The sequence below is a fragment of the Pollachius pollachius genome (assembly GCF_949987615.1).
Source record: "Pollachius pollachius genome assembly, contig: scaffold_311, whole genome shotgun sequence".
Classification (NCBI taxonomy): Eukaryota; Metazoa; Chordata; class Actinopteri; order Gadiformes; family Gadidae; genus Pollachius; species Pollachius pollachius.
Window position 1 is genome coordinate 1 of NW_027641127.1, and position 27,985 is coordinate 27,985.

General features: G+C 50.4%; 1 protein-coding gene across 1 annotated transcript; it reads left to right on the forward strand.

Moving 5' to 3' along the window:
• The first annotated feature begins 3,033 nt into the window (after window positions 1-3,033).
• noc2l (NOC2-like nucleolar associated transcriptional repressor) lies at window positions 3,034-26,228 on the forward strand. Its single transcript, XM_079759394.1, has 18 exons — window positions 3,034-3,139; window positions 3,552-3,719; window positions 3,838-4,021; window positions 5,235-5,475; window positions 5,697-5,787; window positions 6,739-6,817; window positions 7,176-7,286; window positions 9,430-9,543; window positions 10,143-10,331; window positions 10,555-10,694; window positions 11,161-11,272; window positions 13,393-13,506; window positions 14,390-14,491; window positions 18,216-18,359; window positions 21,372-21,485; window positions 22,540-22,672; window positions 25,691-25,777; window positions 25,883-26,228. Exons 1-18 carry the CDS (start codon window positions 3,120-3,122, stop codon window positions 26,038-26,040), a joined length of 2,301 nt encoding a protein of 766 aa, XP_079615520.1. The 5' UTR covers window positions 3,034-3,119; the 3' UTR covers window positions 26,041-26,228.
• Window positions 26,229-27,985: the final 1,757 nt, after the last annotated feature.

Below are 27,985 nucleotides of genomic sequence, written 5' to 3' on the forward strand. Positions count from 1 at the left end.
GAGAGAGAGAGGGGGAGGGAGAGAGAGAGAGAGAGAGAGAGAGATAGAGATTGTATAAGTAAGTCTTATGTGATGATTAGAAAGGGATTCATCTGATAAAGTCTAGATATATCCAGTTAATGCAGCGTCCAAAAAAAGGTGGCAGGAATGGGAGAAAATAAATAAAAAAGTCATCCCAAGGTCTTCCATCTGTTAGCGGTCACCATGACGACTACACTGTGCTCATGGTAACTAGGGACGGCCGGGACAGGTCGATGAAGGAGATCTGGGTGGACACGGTGAGCCTCTCAGGCCTACATCCTGTTGTATTGTTTTGAAAAACTATTTGTATCTTAAGGTATAAAGGCCAATTAATATATACCTAAATGAAACTAATTGTAATAACTCATCTGAATTGTAGTCTTTTTGAATATAATACTGGTGAGATACAACTGCAAACGTGGAGGTAGATGTTAATACAAAACAATTGCAAAACACAACTATCGATCAGTAGATAGTTCAAGAGATGCTGTTGAGCGTGAAGCGACCCCTGGGAGGGGCCAAAGCAGGCCCTGGAGACGCTCTGTTAAACTATCCAGTAGCAACTATCTCACAGCATTATCAGTTACACAACACAATTCACTCATGTCATATGAACTGATTATAGCTCCTTAATACCTCTCTGAAAGGCCAAGTCTAGGACCCCTGTAGCCATCTCTCCGTTTCTGAAGTTACACCGATACAATGGCTATAAACAGCCTTAGAATCTGTCATTGTGCTCCACTACATCCTCGTTTGTTTAGGTAAACGTGATGACAAGGTTATCTGAGTCCATCGGCTGGAACACAACGGCATTAACAACAGAACAATCCTTAAGTTTGAACTTCCTCAGGACATCGCCTCGTTACAAAGCATTTGTGAATTAATAACACTTTCCAAGCAGTATTTAGAGAGGCTTTGGCACACACTGTCTCACCAGACACCATGTCTCACCAGACAGTCTGTCTCACCAGACACCCTGTCTCACCAGACAGCCTGTCTCACCAGAGAGCCTGTCTCCCCAGAGAGCCTGTCTCACCAGACATCCTGTCTTACTAGACAGCCTGCCTCACCAGACAGCCTGTCTCACCAGACACCCTGCCTCACCAGAGAGCCTGTCTCACCAGACAGCCTGTCTCACCAGACACCCTGCCTCACCAGACAGCCTGTCTCACCAGACACCCTGTCTCAGGATGACAGCCTGTCTCACCAGACACCCTGTCTCACCAGACACCCTGCCACACCAGACACCCTGCCTAACCAGAGAGCCTGTCTCACCAGAGAGCCTGTCTCACCAGACACCCTGCCACACCAGACACCCTGCCTCACCAGAGAGCCTGTCTCACCAAAGAGCCTGTCTCACCAGACACCCTGTCTCAGGGTGACAGCCTGTCTCACCAGACACCGGCGATCAGCCTCTATCTCCGGGTCCCAAACACAATGGACCACCAAAACCCAAAGCAGTGGAAATATACAAGAGTATGGATCCGTACACGGGAGCTTTTCTGACAGGGATGACAGATGATGTCCATACGCCTCCATCCATAACATCCTCTCAACACAGGTCTAACTCATAGGCCTAATAACACAGTCTTTACAGTCTAACTGCAATATTTACCGTATTGTCTGGAGGATCGCCCCTGTAATACATGGCTAACGGGGTTAGCAGTGGGGTATTTATCAGGGTTAGCGAGGGGACCCCCAACCCCCACCCTGGTTATTTTAAATAACAGCAGCTATCATCAGCAGCCATACAGCAAAGACTGGAGATAAAACGAATGCAATTTACCAGCGGTTATGATGGACGATTTAGACAGCCTCTTCGCCGTGACGATGATATAAAACACAGCAGTCACATTCACATCGGCTTTGTAAAAATGTACAGTGCCAGCCTGACTATTTTCACATATTGATTCAAGCTTACGACAGATGAAGAAAGCCTCTGCTTACTGCCTCATATACAGTGGACGCGAACAGAATGGACACCAACATTTAAGGTGGAGCCGTTACACCGATTTCTTTTATAAATAAAAACAATGTTTGCATCTATCTGAGGCGATGCAAAGATAGGAGATGTGAAAGGAAGATGACACCTTTTTAAATAATAATTTGTTGTAAATGGACAGAGAGATCATTTGTACGCGTGTTATCTTATCCAGCACATACCCCCTTAACTACTGCGCGTCTGCTGTTTGGTCATTCGGTAGAGCGCACAGGAAACACAAGAAAAGTAGCTGCGCTCGATTGGAACATTTTAGCACAAACGAAAGGTGGAGCTGTGGAGGTCAGCTCTTCTTCAGACAATAATAATATAATAATAACAACCAGCATCACCTTAAACCCATGCCTTAAACCACCCACCTTGGCTTACCACGTCAGTAACACAGACCCAGAGAATAACCAGCCCGCATCCTCTCCAGACACATAGCTTGCGGGAGGCGGAGCCTTCCTATTCACACCACATCCTCATTCAAGCCAATGGTTTCTAGGACCTACATGGAGACTATGCATTAGTTATTTGTGTGTAACAGTATGTGTCGAGGCGTGCTGCTGTGTTTGTGAGCCCTCAGATTATACACAAATAAAGGCTCACCACCAGCCGTCGGGGCCGGTAACTGCAGAAATGTCTCCCTAATGCTATCCTTCCCCAACCTGCTAATCTAAGTGGTGTGAACAATTCAACGTTGGGATTGTATCCACTGCTATGGACAGACCACTGTCCTGTCATTGCAGCTTAATTAAATTGCGAGTCAGGAACGTCACGTGTCGCATCAAAACACTGGCGCTCCTCTGTCCGCAGGGCTGACAGTGTAATGTTTGCTTTCCGTGCTCGCCAGTTGTATAATTCTTCAGCAAATTGTTTATGGTTTAAATCCGTGAAAATCCGTTACGTTTCTGTTTGATTCTATAATTGTACATCAAAACGCTATATAACATACACATTTGTGTAATATAAAAGTTTCAAAACCCCAAATACTTGCTACTGTACATGGTTGCTTGATATGGAAAGAATGAAGGACAGTGAAACATAAGATCAACTCTTGCCTTGAGCACAGAGGCATTGTGGGTAATGATTCAGGGGAGTCACGTTTTCATCCAGCATGGCAGCCACACAGAAAAGGTAGGAGATTATTCACTCAACTATTTAGCTTTATGGAATGAACGATGGGTCAGGAAAATTTGCTCATATCAAAACTACACATGACGTATGTGTGGTCTATGAACGCAGTGCTAGATATCATCTTTGTTTGTTATATTTGCGGGCTAGCTGGTTGGTTGTGTGACTTCATCGTCCAAGGGAACGCTGCTTGTGACTTAATACCGCTAGTATAGTTAGTCTTGTCAATGTTACTGTTCTATAATAAGTTTATATCATGGTTACCTACTTCTTCCGTGCCAGCTGTTGTACTTTATTTGTAGGATATAGCCTAATCGTTTTAAAGTACCGGTATATGCTTCTGTTCATGCAAAGGTTGATTTATAACTGTTGTCGTTACATTAAAACTACAACATCCGATCTGTTCCTTGTATAGGAAGTTGGAGGACCTCAGTGTGGATGAGTTCCTGCAGTCAGGTTTGGATTCAGGGGGCGATGAAGACTCGGCTGATGAAGGCTCGGGCGATGAAGACTCTGGGGATGAGCAGCCGAAACAGAACGGAGTACAGAAGAAAGAAGCTGGAAAGACCACAGATACAGACGAGTAAGACTCCTTCTTCTGTTGACAGCATTGAATTTAAGTTTTTTATTGACATGTCAAACCCCTTCGCGATGGACAATAGCAGCAATATTGTTTTTGTCTTTTTACTGTGCCTCCGAAGTGTTGATAAGAAGAAAGGCAAGGCCCACCAGCACAAAGACCAACTGTCCCGGTTGAAGAACAAAGACCCAGAGTTCTACCGGTTCCTCCAGGACAACGACCAGTCTCTGCTGAACTTCGACGACACAGACAGCTCAGAGGATGAGGACGAGAAGAAGTACCATTCTCTGCCCACTGAGCTCGAGGTAAAACGCGACCGGGAGTTTGAAGAAATGTCAAGACACCCAAGTGATGAGAGACATTAACAAAGTGGTTATTGCTCATGCATTGGATCGCTGGCAGCACAGGAATAGAAGGGTCCACTCATGGATTTCAAAGCAACATTCAATGAGTTTGATGCAAATGAGTCGTTCAGTGGCTTCTGTGTAGCAGGGTAGTAAGTTGTGTCTGTGGAGTAGGGTAGTAAGCTGTGTCTGTGGAACGGGGTAGTGAGTTGTGTCTGCGGGGTAGTGAGTTGTGTCTGTGGAACGGGGTAGTGAGTTGTGTCTGTGGAACGGGGTAGTGAGTTGTGTCTGTGGAACGGGGTAGTGAGTTGTGTCTGTGGAACGGGGTAGTGAGTTGTGTCTGTGGAACGGGGTAGTGAGTTGTGTCTGTGGAACGGGGTAGTGAGTTGTGTCTGCGGAACGGGGTAGTGAGTTGTGTCTGCGGAACGGGGTAGTGAGTTGTGTCTGCGGAACGGGGTAGTGAGTTGTGTCTGCGGAACGGGGTAGTGAGTTGTGTCTGCGGGGTAGTGAGTTGTGTCTGTGGAACGGGGTAGTGAGTTGTGTCTGCGGGGTAGTGAGTTGTGTCTGCGGAACGGGGTAGTGAGTTGTGTCTGTGGAACGGGGTAGTGAGTTGTGTCTGTGGAACGGGGTAGTGAGTTGTGTCTGCGGGGTAGTGAGTTGTGTCTGTGGAACGGGGTAGTGAGTTGTGTCTGTGGAACGGGGTAGTGAGTTGTGTCTGCGGAACGGGGTAGTGAGTTGTGTCTGCGGAACGGGGTAGTGAGTTGTGTCTGCGGAACGGGGTAGTGAGTTGTGTCTGCGGAACGGGGTAGTGAGTTGTGTCTGCGGGGTAGTGAGTTGTGTCTGTGGAACGGGGTAGTGAGTTGTGTCTGTGGAACGGGGTAGTGAGTTGTGTCTGCGGGGTAGTGAGTTGTGTCTGTGGAACGGGGTAGTGAGTTGTGTCTGTGGAACGGGGTAGTGAGTTGTGTCTGCGGGGTAGTGAGTTGTGTCTGTGGAACGGGGTAGTGAGTTGTGTCTGCGGGGTAGTGAGTTGTGTCTGTGGAACGGGGTAGTGAGTTGTGTCTGTGGAACGGGGTAGTGAGTTGTGTCTGTGGAACGGGGTAGTGAGTTGTGTCTGCGGGCTAGTGAGTTGTGTCTGTGTAGCGGGGTAGTAAGTTGTGTCTGTGTGTGAACGTAGGAGGCCAGCTCTGGTGAGGAAGACGCGGAGGAGACTAAACCGAGCGACGCCACCAAGCAATCCAAGAAGGACGAAACCATCAAGGTCACAGAGAAGATGATTAAGGACTGGAGGTCTGCCATCAAGAAGGATCCCACGCCTCGCCTCCTCCGAGAAGTTACCCAGGCCTTCAAGGCCGCTGTGGCCACGACCAAGGGAGAAGGAGGAGGCCAGTGCAGATACAAAGTGGCTGATAGTTCAGGTAGGCAGGCCGCCCTCCATGATGACTGGCGGTTTCTCTTCTCCTCTGTGATTCATGGCCTTTTGAGTGGGACTAGACATGATGAATACGATGCTTGAGATGCAAACACTTGACTTCTGTACCTTGGATTTACACTGCAAACGCCAACACTTTGAGGATACTGTAAAGTACCTATCTGATTGAAATGTAATTAATGTTATCGCTGTCTCTTTCTTTAACAGTGTTCAACGCCTTGGTCCTCTTCTGTATCAAGGACATGTATGGTGTCCTACAGAAGATGCTCAATCTGAAGCCAGATAAAGATTCCAAGAAGTAAGAACCAGGAACAAATGAAACAACTCTTTATTTGAATGTATTGAAGCTGTTGCCACCTCCTTATTTCAATAGAGTTACGATACATTTGACTAATTGGTTTTCGAAGTAATCATAATTCACTGAACTCCTTTCTTGGTTAGCAGTTATTTAAAGGTAGGATAGGCAATTGATTTATACCGTACTCAACCCTACTCTAGCTGTTTTCTCCACATTGCCTATCCTACCTTGAATCTATGTGAATCCAAATGCATATAATTACATTGATATTTGGTCCAACATTTTAAAACGGATATTTCTCCTACTCTGATTTACCTTTATTCAAACTTAAACCAACGCCAAGTTCTGCATCCGCAAGTTTCATAGAGACGGCCGTGTTAATGGTTTCTCAGAGACGTGTTAATCAATGTTTCAGCTCTCCCAGCAGGTGCTGAGGTATGAGGCCTCTAGACTTCTCAGATTATCACAAGCCGATTCCCCATAGAGTTGAATTCAATACACTCATATGTAGGTCCTGCACCGCTTAACCGTATACATATATTAGTTGCTGATGTTAAAGTTAAATTGCAGAGTGTAATGAATGCTACGACATGATCTACTCCATCTGAATGAACGGTTTCCAGCTGCTATTGAAATGGTTGAATAAGGAAATGAAAGATTCCCGTATACCCGGAGAGTACAGTCAATCTGTTTCATCAAGGTTAAGTCAGTATTGATCATATTTTAATAATCAATAGTGACCGGGTGTAGTGTGGGTCTTATTTCATGAGGGAAGTGGAGTCATAGTCGTGTACAGGACAGACGTGGAACGAGCCGAGGATTCTGCTGCTGCGACGGTTTGGTTGTGGGTTTTGGGTTGGACATGAATCTGCATTTTGTTGAAGGGCCTATTATTTTGCTCATATTACTGATCTTTCCTTGTGAGTAATAATTTGATGGTTCATTCCATAGGCTTGTACTTCCATCCTCAAGTCCCAGATGGCAGAAGAACCACCTAGACATCAAGATGTACCTGGGAGGCCTGGTTCAGGTGAGTCTCTCGTAACGTTGTCAGGGAGTGGGATTCATCTTTCTAAGTGTTCAGAAAGAGACTGCTTGATGCTTAATTTATTCCTTGGTGCATATACAGCCTCACCTGCCATACATGCGTACAGATTTTATAACCATAAACAATACAATTTGACAAATAGTCGTACAAAACTGAAAAGGTTCATAAACATGAACCTCTCCAAAATTGAACAAAGGTGCTACATACACAGCACAACAGGTTTATCCAGTAGGTACCCAGCTGTTTGTCCCTCATTCTCTATCCCTTTTGTGCAACAGAAGGCCATTTGAGTGTTTGTCTTCCACTTCCATCCCTAACGGTCTCATCTGTCCGCCTCCAGCTGCTCTCCTGTCTCACCGAGTCCTCCGTCATCAGCGCTGTTCTGCGTCACACCAACCAGCTGGTTCCATACTACCTGTCGCTCCCCAAGCAGTGCCGCAGCCTGATCAAGGTAAGGGCTCTCTCTGTGCATCAGGCAGCTTCAACACGGAGCACTGTGATGGAATTTAGGGCTGCAACTAACGATTAGTTTAATAATCGATTAATCGGTTGAATATTGTTTTCGATTAATCGATGAATCGGATAAAAAAAGAATTTGTAATGGCCGCATCTTTATTCAAAAACTGAACATTACTTCAAATTCAAAGTGCAGACTGAAGTGTAAAAGCACCAGGTTATGCTCCAATGTCCCGGAACTATTAAAAGTAATATTAAATAACACAAAAAAAAACATACAATGTATGATATACATTTATATATACAGTATATAAGGGATGTCCATGGTTAACCGGTTAACCGATAAGATCTTTAACCGGTAAATACTAACGGTTAAAAAGAAATTAAATCATCTTAATTTCTCTCAGACGACAGGAGATCGTTAATTTTTATTGATATTGATACCATTTTCGAGACTCCTCAACGATCCAAGTCTTTATTGATACCACTATTGATACTTTTTTATTATTTTGTTGAAATATAACTTGTATTATTGCTTTAATTGCTGATAAGAGGATCTTAGCTCAAGATAGGATGTTAAACAGGTCATAATTCCATCTCAAATTTCTTTACTTTTTGTGTTGCATTTGAACACATCAATCATACTACTGAGCCGACCTGAACACATCACATTTGACACTGTTTGCTACTTTCTTTAAGCTAACTAGCTCTATATCCTGCAGATTTTAACATGGATTTAAAAACTGGATTACTATTTTTATCTGACGGGACTTTCTACACCGTCCGGTTGTGTGATTACTGCTGCTGCTTTGAATGACTGTTGATGCACGCGGTGCCGGCTCGAGGCCGTCTGCACACGTCTGCAGCAGCAGCAGCTGACAGAGTTTTCGGTTGGACTAGACGGATACTGAGTTGAAGGAGTTTTTTTTAACCCAAAGACAGTGAAGGTACAACACTTTTATATAGGCCTACAGTCCCGTGTTAAGATATGACCAAAATACAAGCTGTGGTCGCTCACACTAAAGCTTGCTGTGGGCGTGCATGAACCATGAACCAACCCGTCGGCGGCTGTAAACAGTGCCACGCCTACGAGTGACGTATTAATTGTGCGACTCAACGAATCGATGACCAAATTGTTGCCAACACTTTAGTAATAGTTTTTTATCAATTTTATCGATTTGTTGTTGCAGCCCTAATGGAATTAATATCCTTGAATGGAGAAAGTATGCCTTTTAAAATGCGTAATTTTGAGGGCAAATATTAGTATCTGGGAAGCGATTTTGGGAGAGTGGTACTTCCATTATGACCACTTCCACTTATTAACTGCATTAATAATTAACTATTCCTTGTTAAATCTTTGAGTTGAAAGTACACATTGTACAGCTGACCAATATTTAATCATCATTGTTTAGCGTTAACATCGGGGCAATGGGTCTGAAACATACTTGCCCCAAGACCATTTTACTGGCCTTCACTCATTCTTCACCGTCTTCCCTCAAGCGAATCAAGCGAGTGAAGTTTCTGTTTCGCCACCCTCACAATACAACAGGCTTTGTTTTTGTGACAAATAACGTACACTGGAGGATACCAATTTTAAAAATGCAAAAATATATTTATGAATTGTATAAAAAAAATATGTATACAGCACTGGCCTGGTCAGGACAGAGAATTTGAATTTGAGTGGGCCCGGGCCCCATGCTGTTGAACCCTGAAGGCTGATCAAGTATATGACTTTAACCTGGTGGACCATTTCATCCACCCGACCGCTGCTGTACTTCTCAGTGCCACCGGCAGCGCATTGTATTTATCTTTGTTGGGGATCTGAAATGAGTCCGTTTCCTCCTCCTCATCTCTTGTGACCCAAACTAAGGCGGTGTGAATTTTATTGCCACTGCAATATGTCACTTCACAAACACAATGCCGTATATCAGCAAGGCGTTGCTGTTTGCTGTTGCCAGAAGGGATGCGCTATTTACTAGCCTCTGACAGCTTTATTTCTTAGTGAAGGGAGATCGTTGATCATTTTAATAAACCTAAATTGGAAATATAACCTCATAAAGTGTGTGTGTGTGTGTATTTGTGTGTGTGTGTCCGTCAACAGTTGACACACTAAAACCCGTTTTCCTTTCTCTGTCCAGCAACTGTTGAAGCAGTGGAGCTCCGGCGAGGAGACCAGCCGCGTGCTGGCCTTCCTCGCCCTCAACAAGGTCTGCAGACACAAGCAGGACGCCTACCTGAGCTCCGTCCTCAAGGTGAGCCCGCCGCCACCACGCACCCTAGATCACCCCCTGACCCCCCCAGGAGACCCCAGGAGACCCCAGACCGGCTACCTTAGATCGGGGGGTAAGCTGAAGGGAGATGAATATTGAGTCCAACCAGCAGAAAAGCCTCCCCTCCCCCTCGGCCCCACGTCCCTCCACCCCAAGTGTTGGATTTCAGGTGCCTGTGATGGACAGGCGGGATGGATTTCCTGTGCCGATTGGGGATATGACCCTAATTGATCCAGAAATAATCGGGGAGCGCTCTGAAGTCTGTATGGGTTCATACAGATGAAGGCATAGTCAACCTGAAACAGATTCTAACCAAGCACTTTTCACTGACTAAGAGCGGACGGATGGCTATGCCGTTTTTAACAAAATGCACTCCCATAATGTCTTCAGTCATACCTACAGCCCCTTATAAGCCATGGGACAAGCCTAGATGGGTAGGTTGAAGAAAAGGTTGACCGGACAATATTCTGTTTTAACGTGGACATGTTTGAGGTTCAAGCATGTTCTGCAGTATGTTTTAATTCATTAACCTCGTTTGTTTGAATCCTTTGTAATTGATGAATTAATTTCTTCCTCTGCAGCAAATGTACATCTCCTACGTGCAGAACTGTAAGTTCACGTCTCCGCTCCAACTGCCCATGATCAACTTCATGCAGCGGACGATGGCGGAGATGTACTCCCTGGACACGCAGGTCACCTACGAGCACGGCTTCCTGTACATCCGCCAGCTGGCCATCCACCTCCGCAACGCCATGACCATGAAGAAGAAGGTACGGCCGTTGTCATGGTTATGTGTTTGTCCCCTAACAGGACACCTACCAGTCGGTGTACAACCGGCCGTTGTCATGGTTATGTGTTTGTCCCCTTACAGGACACCTACCAGTCGGTGTACAACCGGCCGTTGTCATGGTTATGTGGTTGTCTCCTAACAGGACACCTACCAGTCGGTGTACAACCGGCCGTTGTCATGGTTATGTGTTTGTCCCCTTACAGGACACCTACCAGTCGGTGTACAACTGGCAGTTTGTCCACTGCCTGTTCCTCTGGTGCCGCGTGTTGGGCACTCTGCACCCCAGCGATGTGCTGCAGCCCCTCATCTACCCACTGTGCCAGGTCACCATAGGAACCATCAAGTGAGTCCCAGTACACCTTCAGGTCACCATAGGAACCATCAAGTGAGTCCCAGTACACCTTCAGGTCACCATAGGACCAGTAGTCCCAGTAGCACCTCCCTGAGGGTCCAGTGCTCAGGGCGTTGGTTTAGGGTCGCCGCTCCATTCTCAAGGCTGTCATTGGTTGAATTGTGCAGCCAATATAATACATTGAAATTTGTTTTTCTTTTGATGTTTCCCTTTTTACTAGCATATACTAGTTTAACATATTAATACATATAACATAATAATACATATAACATAATATTAATAATATTATGTTATCATGCATTTTATTAGGTATGCTTTGTTGACACTTTACACAATTAAATAACGTGCACAATGTTCATAGCAATTTCTAAAATATGATGAAGTATCCTCTAGAGACAGAAGCGCCCTCTTCCACCAGCAGGGGGAGCCACTGACCTGCTGATCTGCTCTGTCTCAGGCTGGTCCCCACCGCCCGCTACTTCCCTCTGAGGCTGCACTGCTGCCGGGCCCTGACCCTGCTCTCCAGCTCCACCGGCACCTTCGTCCCCGTGCTGCCCTTCCTGTTGGAGGTAAGGACGAGGACGAGGAGGTTAGAGGAGGAGGAGTTTAGAGGAGGAGGTTAGAGGAGGAATAGGAGGTTAGAGGAGGAGGAGTTTAGAGAAGGTTAGAGGAGGAGGAGGAGGTGATTAGAGGAGGAGGAGTTTAGAGGAGGTTAGAGGAGGAGGAGTTTAGAGGAGGTTAGAGGTGGAGGAGTTTAGAGGAGGTTAGAGGAGGAGGAGGAGGTGATAAGAGGAGTTTAGAGGAGGAGGTTAGAAGAGGAGGAGGAGGAGGTTAGAGGAGGAGGAGGAGGTTAGAGGAGGAAGAGGAGGTTAGAGGAGGAGGAGTTTAGAGGAGGAGGAGTTTAGAGGAGGTTAGAGGAGGAGGAGGAGGTGATTAGAGGAGGAGGAGGAGTTTAGCGGAGGTTAGAGGAGGAGGAGTTTAGAGGAGGTTAGAGGAGGAGGAGTTTAGAGGAGGTTAGAGGAGGAGGTGATAAGAGGAGGAGGAGGTTAGAGGAGGAGGAGTTTAGAGGAGGTTAGAGGAGGAGGTGATAAGAGGAGGAGGAGGTTAGAAGAGGAGGAGGAGGAGATAAGAGGAGGAGGAGTTTAGAGGAGGAGGTTAGAAGAGGAGGAGGAGGTTAGAGGAGGAGGAGGTTAGAGGAGGAAGAGAGGTCTAGAGATGGTTATAGGAGCGTCTGCTTAGACGTAGGGAGTTTGAGAAGCGTTAGAAGCGCAGGAGCTTTAGCAGGAGGAGGAGTTTAGAGGAGATAGAGGAGGCGGCTTCTAGAGACGGTTCGGAGACCGGCGGAGGCGGCTTCGAAGAGGAGGAGGAGGAGTTTAGAGGAGAGAGTTTACGAGGATAGAGATTAGAGTTCGAGAGAGGAGTGAAATCAGATGATGACTTAAGAGACCGAGGTTAGAAGAGGAGAGGAGGTTAGAGGAGGAGGAGGTTAGAGAGAGGTTGGCGAGGAGAGCGCTGTGATTTAAAGTTCCTACCCCTGTCAGACAGCAGTCTGCTGGGAGGGCTGGTGTCAGGGGGTGTCCCTCCGGAGGGGGGGCAAACCGCCTGCCGTCTCAACGGCTCGCTGCTGCAGAGGATCCGGAGGAAGTGTGGAAACGAGCGCACCTCACGTTATCAGACCAATCGCAGCCCACCCAACTGCCAACATACTCCACACGCCAAGAGAGATAATGCAGGTCAACCTGTGTGTGTGTGTGTGTGTGTGTGTGTGTGTGTGTGTGTGTGTGTGTGTGTGGGGGGTGCGGTTAGGATCCTTGTTGTGGTTGTTTCCAGAGCACAGCAGCATTAAGATGGGCCTTAATATTTCTCTGCGAGGTGTGTGCGTGTTCACAAGAGAGTTCGACCCAAGAGATAAAGCAAGGTGGGGGGGTTTCTTATGCACCATGCGGACCACATCCCCCCCGCTCTCTGCCAGGACCACCCCTAACATCACGCAGTGTTTATTTGTGACGCACACCGTTTCCTGTCCATCCCCCCCACCGCTCTGAGCTGCTGCCCTCGTTAAAGGGTAGTGGCTGCTACTGTTTAATTAGCAACAGGCTCTCCTCGTAGCCCCGCCTGTGTGTGTCTGTGTCTCTTCGTATGCACACCGATTTAATAATTTTTCTTAAGCGTGTTTGTGTGTGTGTCAGGGTGGGCCCCTGCCTGGCCACTTCCCCCTCGCCCCCCCGCAGACCACCACCACATCCTATGTTTGTACAGACGGCAGCGGCCAGGAGCTCCACACACCAACGACCCCACACACAGCGGCCGTAACATACACACAGACAGGAATAGCTGCACACACGCGCACCCGTATGAAACATGGAAATACACTTGCAGGCAGATGCGCAGCAGAGAAACCAGTAGGAACCGGCCAGGAGCCCGGCTGGAGAACGGAGGAACTTCAAACAAGTCGTTTTTTGTTTATGTTTTTTCTATTTCCGTCACGTTTACTGTGGAAGGCGAAACATGGTCGGGTTTATCAAATGGCCGTTGCAATGAAACAATGAAAAGTATGTGTTGTGACTCGCGCTTGTTGAGTTAGGGTCCCTGTTTCCTAGTGCTCCAGTCCCCTATGAACGGTGCATGATGTATATATATTATATATATTATATATATAGAGTATGTATTGATGGTGGTCTGCTCCTAGGTGCTGCTGAAGGTGGACTTCAACAAGAAGCCTGGGCGGATGAGCAAGAAGCCCATCAACTTCGCTGTCATTCTGAAACTCAACAACGTCAACCTGATCGAGAAAGCCTACAAGGTGAGCCCACAACCACACCGCTCCCCAAAGCAACACTGGGTCACGACCAAACAGGCGGTCGAACTGCGGCGAGCGTCTCCTGGCTCAAGCCAGACCTTTGGGTCTGAGGACAGCCCGTTGAGCGAGGCTGCGTGCCACCGTGAACGTGAACGATGACACTTTGGTGCATTGGTGCTAGAAAACACAAGGCCACATGGGAAATAATGATCACTGCGTTCACATTAACCCCATCTTGAACTTGATGGACATGACATTTACACCACACTTAAAACGTTGAACCTCAGACTACTAGACTGACCCCCTACCGAGCATTGGAATCTGGGGGAGCTGGTCTTAGGCCCCCCTCCTCCTCCTCCTCCCTCTACCCCCCTCCTATGGTTTCAGACCTGAGGAGGAGAATAACCCCGGTGAATTAGCTCCAAGCTAGTTTTCAGAAAATACGAAGTGCACCGTGGTGTGTGTGTGTGTGTGTGTCTCACTCTCACTCGCACTGTCTCTTCCTTTATGGCCATGAGGCCACCGCAGGCACAAGGGCTGGGCTGATAAGCTTCAGTCCTTTACTATGTTTTAGTCACGTCCCCTTTGACGTCGCCCTGGTGCCTCAGACAGCTTCTGTCCAACTGTTCTGAATCTGGGCTGCAGGACAGTCTCCGGCCAGGCTGTTTGAGACGGCCAGCAGGAAGTGTCGGGATTCAAGTCCACAGTCTACCTGAAGGCGTCCCTGAGCCAGAGGCTGCCACTCACTCCTTAATGTCTGGATCTGAACTCATGGCCAGTCACGTTGGGGAGAGGTATCTCCTTAAGGACGGGGATTAGCTAGAATACCTACTGGGAGAGTGAAGGAACTTAAAGTGTGTGTGTGTGTGTGTGTGTGTGTTCTCAGGACGGCCTTATAGACCAGCTGTACGACCTCATCCTGGAGTTCTTCCACTCCCAGGCCTGCTCCATCGGCTTCCCAGAGCTCGCCCTCCCCACCGTCATCCAGGTGAGTCACCCCCCATCACACCACCCCCCCTCATCACACCACCCCCAGACCCCCATCCAGAGTCATCCCGTGTGTCGCCACTGAATTTTTTCCCAAAATAGTTAAAATACTGAACATCTGGCCTAGTCTGCTTCAGCCTGGCCCAGATCCACAGGTTCTCATCTACTGTACATAGTGTGTAAATCATGCCAACAATATATGCAGTCAAGGCACACTGATAACAGATCCTTACATCAATGTATAATTTAATGAACCTAGACTAAGGCCTTCTCCACTCTAATTTCCTTAGTTTATTATGCCAATTATGCCGCACACTACAATATTTATATGACACTGTGACAGATTTTAATTCTTCTGTTCTCGCCTTAAAACCTGCGAGATGAAAGAGGAGAATGAAGGAGCATTCGGCACAAAGACTTTCACCCTTGGATGAAAAAAGTCACTTATGTTATTTAATTGGAGTTTCTTGTGACAATGTGACATGTGTGACAACACCACCATCAACACCGTCGCACACAACGCCGAGACACCTCCCACCCACAGGGCAATCGCCTGTCTCTGAATGTGGGGGTTCATACATCGATGCATAGCTAAAGTAATCCAGACTGGGCCTAGAGGTGTTCATCAGAATAGCAGATCTCATTCACCCATACTTTACTGTTTACTAGTTCTTTATAAACCAGGAGCTTCTTTATTGTTGCCGTTGGTAACAGGTGCGACCAAAGAAGAGTGGTACCGTGAAGCTCCGATCACAACAGATTTATTTATTTGCGTGCTTCACATGCGCCTGAAATCTATTTCGGGTGTGAAAATTCTTAACACAATTATATTAATTAATTAATTATATTAATATTTGCATTTGTCCCGACATGACCTTGTGCTTTGGGGGTAAGACTGTTGAAGGTCAAACCCAGTGTGCTCTGGGATGGTTTGTTCTCTGCACCCCAAAATATAACCAACAATAGATAACCAACAATAGATAACCAACAATACATAACCAACAATAGATAACCAACAATAGATAACCAACAATAGATAACCAACAATACATAACCAACAATACGTAGCCAACAATACATAACCAACAATACATAACCAACAATACATAACCAACAATAGATAACCAACAATACATAACCAACAATAGATAACCAACAATACATAACCAACAATAGATAACCAACAATACATAACCAACAATACATAACCAACAATACGTAGCCAACAATACATAACCAACAATACATAACCAACAATACATAACCAACAATAGATAACCAACAATACATAACCAACAATAGATAACCAACAATACATAACCAACAATAGATAACCAACAATACATAACCAACAATACATAACCAACAATACATAACCAACAATACATAACCAACAATACATAACCAACAATACGTAGCCAACAATACATAACCAACAATACATAACCAACAATACATAACCAACAATAGATAACCAACAATACATAACCAACAATAGATAACCAACAATACATAACCAACAATAGATAACCAACAATACATTACCAACAATACATAACCAACAATACGTAGCCAACAATACATAACCAACAATACATAACCAACAATACATAACCAACAATAGATAACCAACAATACATAACCAACAATAGATAACCAACAATACATAACCAACAATAGATAACCAACAATACATAACCAACAATACATAACCAACAATACATAACCAACAATACATAACCAACAATACATAACCAACAATAGATAACCAACAATACATAACCAACAATACGTAGCCAACAATACATAACCAACAATACATAACCAACAATAGATAACCAACAATACATAACCAACAATAGATAACCAACAATACATAACCAACAATACATAACCAACAATACATAACCAACAATAGATAACCAACAATACATAACCAACAATACATAACCAACAATACATAACCAACAATAGATAACCAACAATAGATAACCAACAATAGATACCCAACAATACATAACCAACAATACATAACCAACAATAGATAACCAACAATAGATAACCAACAATACATAACCAACAATACATAACCAACAATAGATAACCAACAATACATAACCAACAATAGATAACCACCAGCGGGTTGAGATAACCAACAGCGGGTTAACATAACCACCAGCGGGTTAAGCTAATGAACAGCGGGTTAACATAACCACCAGCGGGTTAAGCTAATGAACAGCGGGTTAACATAACCACCAGCGGGTTAACATAACCACCAGCGGGTTAACATAACCACCAGCGGGTTAAGCTAACCACCAGCAGCTAGCTTAGCCCCCCTGAGGCCGCTGGACACACCAGTCTGACCAGCGGACACTGGGAGGGAAAATACATCTACTGACCCCCTCCCTGTCTCCCTGTCTCCCTGTCTCCTGTCTCCCCCTCCCTGTCTCCCTGTCTCCCCCTCCTTGTCTCCCTGTCTCCTGTCTCCCCCTCCCTGTCTCCCTGTCTCCCCTCCCTGTCTCCCTGTCTCCCTGTCTCCTGTCTCCCCCTCCCTGTCTCCCTGTCTCCCCCTCCCTGTCTCCCTGTCTCCTGTCTCCCCCTCCCTGTCTCCCTGTCTCCCCCTCCCTGTCTCCCTGTCTCCTGTCTCCCTGTCTCTGTCTCCCCCTCCCTGTCTCCCTGTCTCCTGTCTTCCCCTCCCTGTCTCCCTGTCTCTGTCTCCCCCTCCCTGTCTCCCTGACTCACCCTCCCTGTCTCCCCCTCCCTGTCTCCCTGACTCACCCTCCCGTCTCCATGTCTCGCTGACTTTCTGTCTCCCCCTCCCTGTCTCCCCCTCCCTGTCTTCCCCTCCCTGTCTCCCCCTCCCTGTCTCCCCTCCCTGTCTCCCTGTCTCCCCCTCCCTGTCTCCCTGTCTCCCCCTCCCTGTCTCCCTGTCTCTGTCTCCCCTCCCTGTCTCCCTGTCTCTGTCTCCCCTCCCTGTCTCCCTGTCTCCCCCTCCCTGTCTCTGTCTCCCTGTCTCCCTGTCTCCCCCTCCCTGTCTCCCTGTCTCTGTCTCCCCTCCCTGTCTCCCTGTCTCCCCCTCCCTGTCTCCCTGTCTCCCTGTCTCCCCCTCCCTGTCTCCCTGTCTCCCCCTCCCTGTCTCCCTGTCTCCCTGTCTCTCTGTCTCCCCTCCCTGTCTCCCCCTCCCTGTCTCCCCCTCCCTGTCTCCCTGTCTCTGTCTCCCCTCCCTGTCTCCCTGTCTCCCCCTCCCCCTCCCTGTCTCTGTCTCCCCTCCCTGTCTCCCCCTCCCTGTCTCCCTGTCTCCGTCTCCCCCTCCCTGTCTCTGTCTCCCCCTCCCTGTCTCCCTGTCTCCCTGTCTCCCCCTCCCCCTCCCTGTCTCTGTCTCCCCTCCCTGTCTCCCTGTCTCCCTGTCTCTGTCTCCCCCTCCTCCTCCCTGTCTCTGTCTCCCCTCCCTGTCTCCCTGTCTCCCCCTCCCTGTCTCCCCTCCCTGTCTCCCTGTCTCCCCTCCCTGTCTCCCCCTCCCTGTCTCCCTGTCTCTGTCTCCCCCTCCCTGTCTCCCTGTCTCCCCCTCCCCCTCTCTGTCTCCCCTCCCTGTCTCCCTGTCTCCCCCTCCCCCTCCCTGTCTCTGTCTCCCTGTCTCTGTCTCCCCCTTCCTGTCCCCCTGTCTCCCCCTCCCTGTCTCCCCTCCCTGTCTCCCTGTCCCCCTGTCTCCCCCTCCCACCCTGCAGCTGAAAGCGTTCCTGAAGGAATGCAAAGTGGCCAATTACTGCAAGCCGGTGCGCCAGCTGCTGGAGAAGGTTCAGGAGAACAGCGGCCACATCACAGCCCTGAGACAGAAGGCCGCCTTCGGAGTGGCCGACACCGCCGCCGTGGTCAGTGCGCGCGTGTGTGTGTGTTTATACAGAGAGTGTGTGTTTATGGAAGGCGTGCTGGAGCGTGGGGAAAAGCCCTTCCGCCGCGGGGCTCCGGTCTGGGCGGCCGCCGCCCGGCAGCCTAGGCTCACCTTGGCTCACCTCCTGGGCCGCTTCCTGTCCCGTCTCCGGCCAGCCGGCGGCGGCTCCCCCATTTCCTCCTGGAAACAGAGGGACACAGTGGAGCGTTGTTGTTCCAGCAGAGCCGGGGAAACCGCTCGCTACGTCCCACGTTTCCCCCCTTTTTCCACCTGCACACGCCCGCCCTACTTCCTGTCCTTGAATCAGGAGGATTTCATTAGGTTATAGTTGAGGTTTTTATACGTTTAGAATGGCGCTAGTGGAATTACACTGGTGTCCTCTGAACTCAGACTGTCCCAGTGAGACACTGGACAGTAAACCTATGTGTCTGGTCGCTAATTCACCTGTAACACAACCTGTCCTTTCTTCAAGGCCCAAAGCCCATGTCTGCCGTTTGTCTTTAGTCGTTTAAAGCCACTAAATGCCACCGCATTGGCACCAAGACGCTATTTCCGTATTCAACAAAGTAATGCTCTTTATCCAACGCCAGACGTTCTCCACATTACACTAAACACCTGTGAAAAGTTACAATTTCCCAAGGAAGGGACGATGTGGATACTTCTCCCAGCGATAGAACGCTTCATGGCAAGCAACTTTGTATGATAACGCGTTTACTCCCAGCTTTATTTTTGGGTTATTCATTTTGCTCCGTTCAAATCACTTTTGTGATTGCATGCTTTTACTCCTCGTTATAAATCTAAATCTGGTGGTGCACCTTCACTCTCTCATGGTTTCACCTTCACTCTCTCATGGTTTCACCTTCACTCTCTCATGGTTTCACCTTCACTCTCTCATGGTTTCACCTTCACTCTCATGGTTTCACCTTCACTCTCTCATGGTTTCACCTTCACTCTCTCATGGTTTCACCTTCACTCTCTCATGGTTTCACCTTCACTCTCATGGTTTCACCTTCACTCTCTCATGGTTTCACCTTCACTCTCTCATGGTTTCACCTTCACTCTCTCATGGTTTCACCTTCACTCTCTCATGGTTTCACCTTCACTCTCTCATGGTTTCACCTTCACTCTCTCATGGTTTCACCTTCACTCTCTCATGGTTTCGCTGCCAACAGAGCGCCTCCTCATGATATAATATTTGATAACATGTAGGGACGAAATGAAAGAGCAGGCTCTTTATGTAATTCAGCTGATAAGTGTGTGTGTGTCTTTGAGCGTGAATGTGCGTGTGTGTGTGTCTGCGTGTGAGCATGTGTGAGTGAGTGTGTGTCAGAGAGCGTGTGTGTCTGTGAGCGTGAGTGTGTGTGTGTCAGAGAGCATGTGCGTGTTTGTGTGTGCGTGTTTGTGTGCGTGTTTGTGTGTGTCTGGGCAAGGTACAAAAGACAGACAGCACGGCGGCGCCGCGGCAGCGCCAGCTCCTGTTGCCACGGCGCCGGGCCCAGCGGAGGCTGTCGCCAGCCCCCCCCCTCCCGGCCCGCCGGCGTCGTGGCAAAAGGTGACGGTGTCACCGAGGGGGAGGGGGGCCGGGGGGGGGGGGGGGGGGGGGGGCGGGGGGTGACACTGTCGCTGAGGAAAGGCCACGGCTCCCCTGCGGGCGCGGCGCCCTGCTGTAGCGTCTCATTAGTGACGCCCCGTCTCCCCCCCGCTCTCCCCCCCCGCTCTCCCCCCCGCGCTCTCCCCCCCGCTCTCCCCCCGCTCTCTCCCCCCCGCTCTCTCCCTCGTTCTCTCCGTCATGCTTTCTCTTTCTGTCTGTTTGTCTCCCTCTTTGCCTCTCGCTCTCTGTCTCCTCTCTCTGTCTCCTCTCTCTGTCTCCTCTCTCTGTCTCCTCGCTCTGTCTCCTCTCTCTGTCTCCTCGCTCTGTCTCCTCGCTCTGTCTCCTCGCTCTGTCTCCTCTCTCTGTCTCCTCGCTCTGTCTCCTCTCTGTCTCCTCGCTCTGTCTCCTCGCTCTGTCTCCTCTCTGTCTCCTCGCTCTGTCTCCTCGCTCTGTCTCCTCGCTCTGTCTCCTCGCTCTGTCTCCTCTCTCTCTCTGTCTGTCTCCTCTCTCTCTTTGTCTCTCTGTCTGTCTGTTTCTCTCTCTCTCGTTGTCATCCTCTCTCGTCATCTTCGCCTGTTGTTGTTGTTGCTTTTCCTGCTACGGTTCTTGATTTGTTTTCCTCTGTGAAACTCATTTCTGACGTTTTTGTGTCTCTGGGAGAGGCGACTCCAGCCAGAGAGAGAGAGTCTTGGTGCAGAGATTTCTTCTGATTCCCCCCCCCTCCTCCTTCCCGTCTCCCCCCCCCCCCCCCCCCCCCCCCCCCCTCGCCGGCGCCCTAATAGCAGCGCGTCAGATTGTGGTAAATGCGTTAGGGCGGGCGGAGGAAGCTGCGGTCTATACCCTCTATTGGATTTGCCGGTCAGATAATGTGATTGGGCCTAATCAATATCGTCCACAAAGACCTTTCGGGGAAGTCTGGGCCAGATCCGCTGGTCTCTCCTTTCAGAGCCGTCTCCCCCGTCTCTCCCCCGTCTCCTCCCCTCTCTGATCTCCCGCTCATGCGTTGACGCGTCTTAATAACGCCCGTGATCATTGTTTTGTTTCCTCCGTCGCCCTCGCCGCGTACGGCCGACCGTACCGGGGTCCAGTCAGCGGGCGTCTCGCGGCCCCCCCTCAGTCCTACCGGCCGGTCCGTGTGTCCGACGCGCCGCCCGTAGACGGACGCCACCGGCGCCCGACGTAAACCAATCCACGCATCAGCTGAGCTAAAGCGTTTAAACTCCCTGACAGCCGGCGCTCTGCCTCCATGGAGACATCGTTAGAACGCGCTCCATAACGGGCTTCATTTGTATCGGCCGTGTCCCGGTGCAGACTCTGATTGGTGAGAGGCTTGGCGGGGGCGCGGGTAAGCCCCCCCCAGGCCGGGCAGAGGGGTAACGGGTGTTGTGATGCTGTCCTCAGGCCCAGTGGGAGAAGAAGCAGAGGGAGGATGGGACTCCTCTCACCAAGTACTACAGCCAATGGGCCAAGCTGAGGGAGAGGGAGATCCAGCTGGAGATCTCCGGCAAAGAAAGGGTAACTATCTCCCCACAGCACCCCCCCCCCCTGCTAGACCCCCCAGTGTGGTCCTCAGTGTTGTCTCGGCCTCACACCCAGACCACCACGCGAAGACCAGTCTGGTTGTCATTTTTCGTTACTTCATCATGGAGCTCTTCAAGTACAAGACGATAACTAAAGGCCATGGTGAAGGCATTATAACTTAAGGATTTGGCCGGCGGTTGTGTCCAGATGTCATCAGCTGGGTTTTGTTTAATTCCTTCCCCCCCCTCCTCTGTCGAGCTACAGGCGCCTTCTGTGATTGGGTGGTGGGTGATCAATAGACGTCTATTATATTCCAAACTAGTTCTTAGCAGCTCCCATAGCTCATGCTAACCGCTCTGGCCTCTGCCGTGTTGACCCTCCTCTCAGGAGACTGATGCACGCCGTATGAAAGGTGTAAGATGGTGGCTGCGTCAGAGGCAGGGCGATGATCTGGATTCTGAGTGCATGGCCGCTGTGCGGTCGAGTGTTTTACTGGAACGCAGAATGCAAAGGTGGACCTCCGGCACCACATGCTACGCTAGGCAATGCTAGCACATTTGTTTAATTTCAGGGACATTTAACTTCTTAACAGGTTAAAAATCGACTTATGTTTTCAAATCGACCCAGTGAATCACACAGGGTTGGTGTAGAATAATAACCTTGATTTGCTCTTTAGTCATTAAGACACTAAGTGTCATTCAGGAGCTGGGGGGGTCGGACATCTCTGTAGGATCTATTGCTGTTGGGGATCGAACCCAGAACCTTTAAGTTGCTTGGAGTCCTCACACTAGCCAGGACATTATCCCGCACCTTCAATCAGCATCTCTTCAGTATTATTAGTGAAGTCCTTTTGGCTGGCAGTGATGTCTCCTGGACGTTTGTATCCTGATGGTTGTGTGTCTGTGTTCAGATGGTTGTGTGTTTGTATCCTGATGGTTGTGTGTCCTGTTGGTTGTGTGTCCTGACGGTTGTGTGTCCTGATGGTTGTGTGTCCTGATGGTTGTGTGTCCTGTTGGTTGTGTGTCCTGATGGTTGTGTGTCTGTTTAGATGGAGGACCTGGACCTTCCTGAGCTGAAGCGCAGGAAGCTCTCTGAGAAGAAGGTGGAAGACAAGAGGGCCTTCAAGGACCTGTTCGACTCGGACGACTCGGACGAAGACGAGGAGATGCTGAAGATCAAGAGTGAGTCCCGGGCTCCCGGCCGCCGCCCTGACACGCTGCCCTGTTCTGGTTCTGCCCACTAGGGGGTCGTGTTCTGGTTCTCACAACACGGGGGAGACCTCCCAGCTGCCCCAAAGGCCCCCCTCACCCCGCCCCTCGCCGGACCTCTAAGCACACCGGGCCGTGCAACCGGCCAATCAGACGACTCCGTCGCTCGCCCGCCCGCTCGTGTTGCCGGGGAGAGCGAGTGGCGGCTCCGGGGCCTCCCGGGGTCGTCCAGGGGTCAGCGCCGCGTCCCACGTTTCCCGCCTCGCACTCGGATGCGCCGCAGGCAGGAAGCCCCCCCCCCCCCCGCGCCCCCGGCGGCAGGTCACAGAGGGAGGAGGGAGGGAGGGGGGGAGGGAGGGAGGGAGGAGGGAGGGAGGGAGGAAGGGCGTCCTTCTTTAGTTTTGCATCTGGACTTCATTGCAGGCGCCCCCCCCCCCCCCCCCCCCCAGAACCGCCCCCGAAAGCAACGACAGACAGCTGCCACAGCCCCCCCATCTCTCTCTCCTCTGCTGTCCTCTAGCGCACACTCTCCTGGCTCCACTCTGGGTGTGTGTGTGTGTGTGTGTGTGCTCACTCCACTCTCTGTGTCCCTCTCTCTCTCTCTCTCTCTCTCGCCCTCTCTCTCTCTCTCTCGCTCTCTCTCTCTCTCTCTCGCCCGCCCCCCCTGTTTGACAGGAAGTGGAGGCTTGGGTCCCGGTGGGGGTTCCTAATTCAAACCAGCCCAGTGGAACAGCCAGAGGTGCTGCTCCCACTCCTCTCTCTCGCTCTCTCTCTCGCTCTCTCGCTCTCTCCCTCGCTCTCTCTCTCTCTCTCTCTCTCTCTCCCTCGCTCTCTCTCTCTCTCTCTCTCTTTCTCTCTCTCTTTCTCTCTCTCTCTCTGTCTCTCTCTCTCTCCCTCCCTCTCCCTCTCTCTCTCTCTCTCCCTGTTCCTCTCTCTCTCTCTGCCCTCTCTCTCTCTCTCTCTCTCCCTGTCCCTCTCTCTCTCTCTGCCCTCTCTCTCTCTCTCTCTCTCTCTGATCTTCCCTCCCACATCCCGACCCTTTCTCAAGCTAGGACTTCCAGATAGCTGCCCCCGCACATTGCCCCTAGACACACACACACACACACACACACACACACACACACACACACACACACACAGAGAAACATACACACAGGCACACACATGTATGTCGATATTATATCACACAAATGCACAAACAGCCACACACACGGACACACAACCTGTCGTGAGGAGCCAGTGGGGGGGGGGCTGATCCACATTGACGGTTGTTTGTGCGTCACCACCGGGAACACGTCCTCGGGGTCGTCCCGGGGCGCCCTGCCCCCCATCCCGCAGCACAGAACAACAGCGCTGCAGTGTGTACGTGTGTTTGTGTACATGGGTGTTTGTGTACGTGTGTGTGTGTGTGCGTGTGTTTGTGTACATGGGTGTTTGTGTTCGTGTGTGTGTGCGTGTGTTTGTGTACATGGGTGTTTGTGTTTGTGTGTCTGTGCGTGTGTCTGTATACATGGGTGTTTGTGTGCGTGTGCGTGTGTCTGTGTACATGGGTGCGTGTCTGTGTGTGTACACTGTGTGTGAACTGGTGTGTGTGTGGTCGGGAAAAGTAAACTTCAGCCTAATCCCCTACCAGGCCGTTCTCCTATCACACCCAGACTTCAAAGCAGACGGCAGCGCACTGTCCCCTCGGCAAGACGGCGCGCACACACACACGGACAGACACGCACACACAGGCAGACACACACGAGCACACAGACACAAACACACGCGGACAGACACACACACGCACATCCTGTTCTGCTGCCCGCGGGCGGAGTCGGCAGCTATCTCCGTTTCTATTTTTAGGCCGTGGGGATGTGGAGCCCCGTAGTGGACTGTCATGGCCGCCGCGTCTCTAATCGTTCTCCGCCGGCAGCGAGGCCGTGCTGGCAGCCTGCCCTGATTGGTCGGCCCACATACAGGTGTCCCTGAGTCCTGTCCTCCCCCTGCTGCATTCTGGGAGCATTAATATCAGTATAATGTATATTATCTATACTGTCACTGATGAGGTTAGGTTCTCCTCTTGTTGAGACTTCCTGTTGGTTCCTGATGTCTTGAAGCTCACAGGAAGTTCTGTCAGAGACCATGTGACCTGAGGACCTAGGGACCAAGGGGTTAGGGACCTAGGGGTTAGGGACCAAGGGATCAAGGGGTTAGGGATCAAGGGGTTAGGGACCTAGGGGTTAGGGACCAAGGGATCAAGGGGTTAGGGATCAAGGGGTTAGGGACCTAGGGGTTAGGGATCAAGGGGTTAGGGACCTAGGGGTTAGGGAGTCACTTTATGTCCCCCGAGGGCATTTTGCTTCCAGGGACTGCAGCTCAAACCCAATAATTAGCCTAATTAAATAGTAATAATGTGGTTGATTAGGATGCAGTGTGAACACAGTTTCATGTGCTCTGCGTGTTGGTTTGGTGACTTCAGCCCAACGTGTTGAGTGCCTCCTTGATTGTTAAAATGTTATGCTGCTTAATCTCCTCACTCTTAATTGTTCCTGTGAACTTTCGAGCAATCCGCCGTTTAATAAGAATTTGCTGTTCCCGCTGCTGAAATAAAAAGCCCATTATTTGCTGGGGAGGATAATAGCAAATAAAAGGGAATGTTAAATAGGCAACAAGGAATGTGACGCAAGTGTGTCTACAGACCGGAACGCACGGAAACCCGTTGGTGGGGGTTGCCACGGCGACAGAGAGAGCGTTTCCAACGGCTGCTGCGGCGTTCTGCTCGGCCTACATCAGGAGGGGGGGGGGGGCATAAGAGCGGGAACGCTCAGAGTCCGCCCGACCTCCGTCATGCGTTGTTTGTCCGACTGCAGAGAGCGTGGTGATTGGCCGGCAGCGGGCGAGCCGTTGTGTTCATCGATCGGAGGACGAGCTCTGGTCCGCCGGCCGGAGGTCGACCCTGCACGGGTTACGGAGATACGATGTTTACGTTTGTCTCCCTCACTCCCGCAGACAAGAAACGCTACGGCAGCGACGACGACGACGACGACCTGGATCTGTCGGACATGAGCGACGAAGGCCTGGATGGCGAGGACTCGGGTACGTCGTGGAACCCCCCGCACAGAACAGGAAGTTCTGCGGTTGTTGTCGTTGTTGTCCTTAAATATTCCAGCATTCTTAAACCCGGGCCGTTTGTGTTTCCAGATGGCAGCGGTGGTGAGGATGACGAGGAGGAGGAAGAGCAGGGAGCTAAAGCCTCCAAGGCTCCTGCACAGCTGGCCACCTCCACGCTGGAGGAGCTGGCAGGAGGAGCGGCCGATCTGGTGGAGGACCTGGAGCTATCTGGAGACGAGGACGACTGAGGCGCTGGAGAGGCCCCAGAGCCCCCCCCCCAGGGCCCTCCCCCCCCCAGGAGCTTTTATTGAGGAACAGTTGTTTCTGTTTGACTTTTTCTATTTTGTACAGAGCCATTTTGTCCAGCGTGATGTTAGTCAAACCGCCGGAGCTGTGAGATGACAACAGTGTGTAACGTTTGAACCATAAAGCCTTTGTTGAACGCCGTCTCCTCGTGTCCTGTCTGTCTCCTCGTGTCCTGTCTGTCTCCACATGTCCTGTCTGTCTCCACGTGTCCTGTCTGTCTCCACGTGTCCTGTCTGTCTCCACGTGTCCTGTCTGTCTCCACGTGTCCTGTCTGTCTCCTGGTTCGCTGCGGAAGCGTCCAGATGGCCATGGACAATTCGCACAGGAAAACAGCGACCAAATAAAGCGTCCGTACTTTGTCGGCGCCTGCAGGCTTTGTGGGAGCGGCAGCAGCCATTTTAGATGTGGGGGGTGTTCTGGGGGGGGGGAGAGGCTACGATCTCTCACTGCCAGGGCTCAGCCAAGCCAGACTGGGCCGGGCTGTCCAGGCGCAGGGAACACACACACACACACACACACACACACACACACACACACACGGGGGGGTGGTGGGCCCTCCGGCGGGGGCGTCTGAAGCGCTGCCAGGCCCCTCAGCCCAGGTGGCAGCGGGGAGACACAGACTGCTCTGTTTCCCTGCCAAGTCCCCCCCCCCCCCCCACACCCACCCACCTTAACCACTCCACTTGCTGTGTGTGTGTGTGTGTGTGTGTGTGTGTATTCATAGTCTCGCACAGTCGCACACCTTCTCTGGTTTACTCCGCCCGACCGCCATTCGCTCCACTTCATTGAATTCTGATTAGCTTTCGACAGCGTTAGCGGTTGGAAGTAATTTAATTTCCTTCTTTATGCTAATTTTATACACGGACGGCTGTAGGGGATATTGACACGCCCGTTCCCCCCGGACTCTGGGCGGAGTCTCTCCTTAATAACTAAGATGGCCCGCCGGGTCTTTAAGTCGGTCCCAGAGCCCACCACGTCCCTCAACCGGCCCCCCGACCGGCCCCCGACCGGCCCCCGACCGGCCCCCGACCGGCCCCCGACCGGCCCCCGACCGGCCCCCAACCGGCCCCCACCACGGCCCCCGCGCTGGAGACAAGGGGAGTCCAAGGCGGTGGGCTACGCTTCATGTATATAGTTTACAAATGTGTGTGTGTGTTTGTGAGCGTGCGTGTGTGCGTGCGTGCGTGAGAGTGTGTGTGAGAGAGTGTGTGTGCGTGCGTGTGTGCGTGCGTGCGTGAGAGTGCGTGCGTGCGTGCGTGAGTGTGTGTGTGTGTGTGTGTGTGCGTGCGTGAGAGTGTGTGTGTGTGCGTGTGAGTGGAGAGTGTCTGGGTGTTCCTGGCCCGCGGCTGAACCTCACACCTTCCTCGACAGGTGATGACCTGAACCACGTCCCTAGTGCACACACACACATGCACGCACACACACACTGATGCAATGGGGAACTTCAAACGCCCACACATGCACTTTTCTGGGAGAAGGAAGTAGAAACACCTGGGGGAGATCACACACACACCGGAGAACACACACACACACACCGGAGAGCGCACACAGAGCGGAGAACACACACACACACCGGAGAACACACACGCACACACTGGAGAACACACACACACACCGGAGAACACACACGCACACACTGGAGAACACACACACACCGGAGAACACACACACACACACCGGAGAACACACGCACACACCGGAGAACACACACACACCGGAGAACACATACGCAGTAGAAAACAGACGCAGGCAGCGGCCTCTTATTGGATTTATTTCACCAAGTGGTGAATATAAAAATAGGATGAAAACAATGCAGGGAAATCTAGAGACCATTGGATTTTTTAACTTAATTGCGTTCATTGTTTGTAATAAAAATGAAATCCATAA

What these genes read in the sequence shown, in the direction of transcription:
- noc2l (XM_079759394.1), top strand. Translation starts at nt 3,120, where the DNA reads ATGGCAGCCACACAGAAAAG. An exon ending in CCAGATAAAGATTCCAAGAA is followed by an intron (nt 5,788 to 6,738) that starts GTAAGAACCAGG and finishes TTCATTCCATAG; the next exon opens with GCTTGTACTTCCATCCTCAA. An exon ending in TGGCCGACACCGCCGCCGTG is followed by an intron (nt 18,360 to 21,371) that starts GTCAGTGCGCGC and finishes TGCTGTCCTCAG; the next exon opens with GCCCAGTGGGAGAAGAAGCA.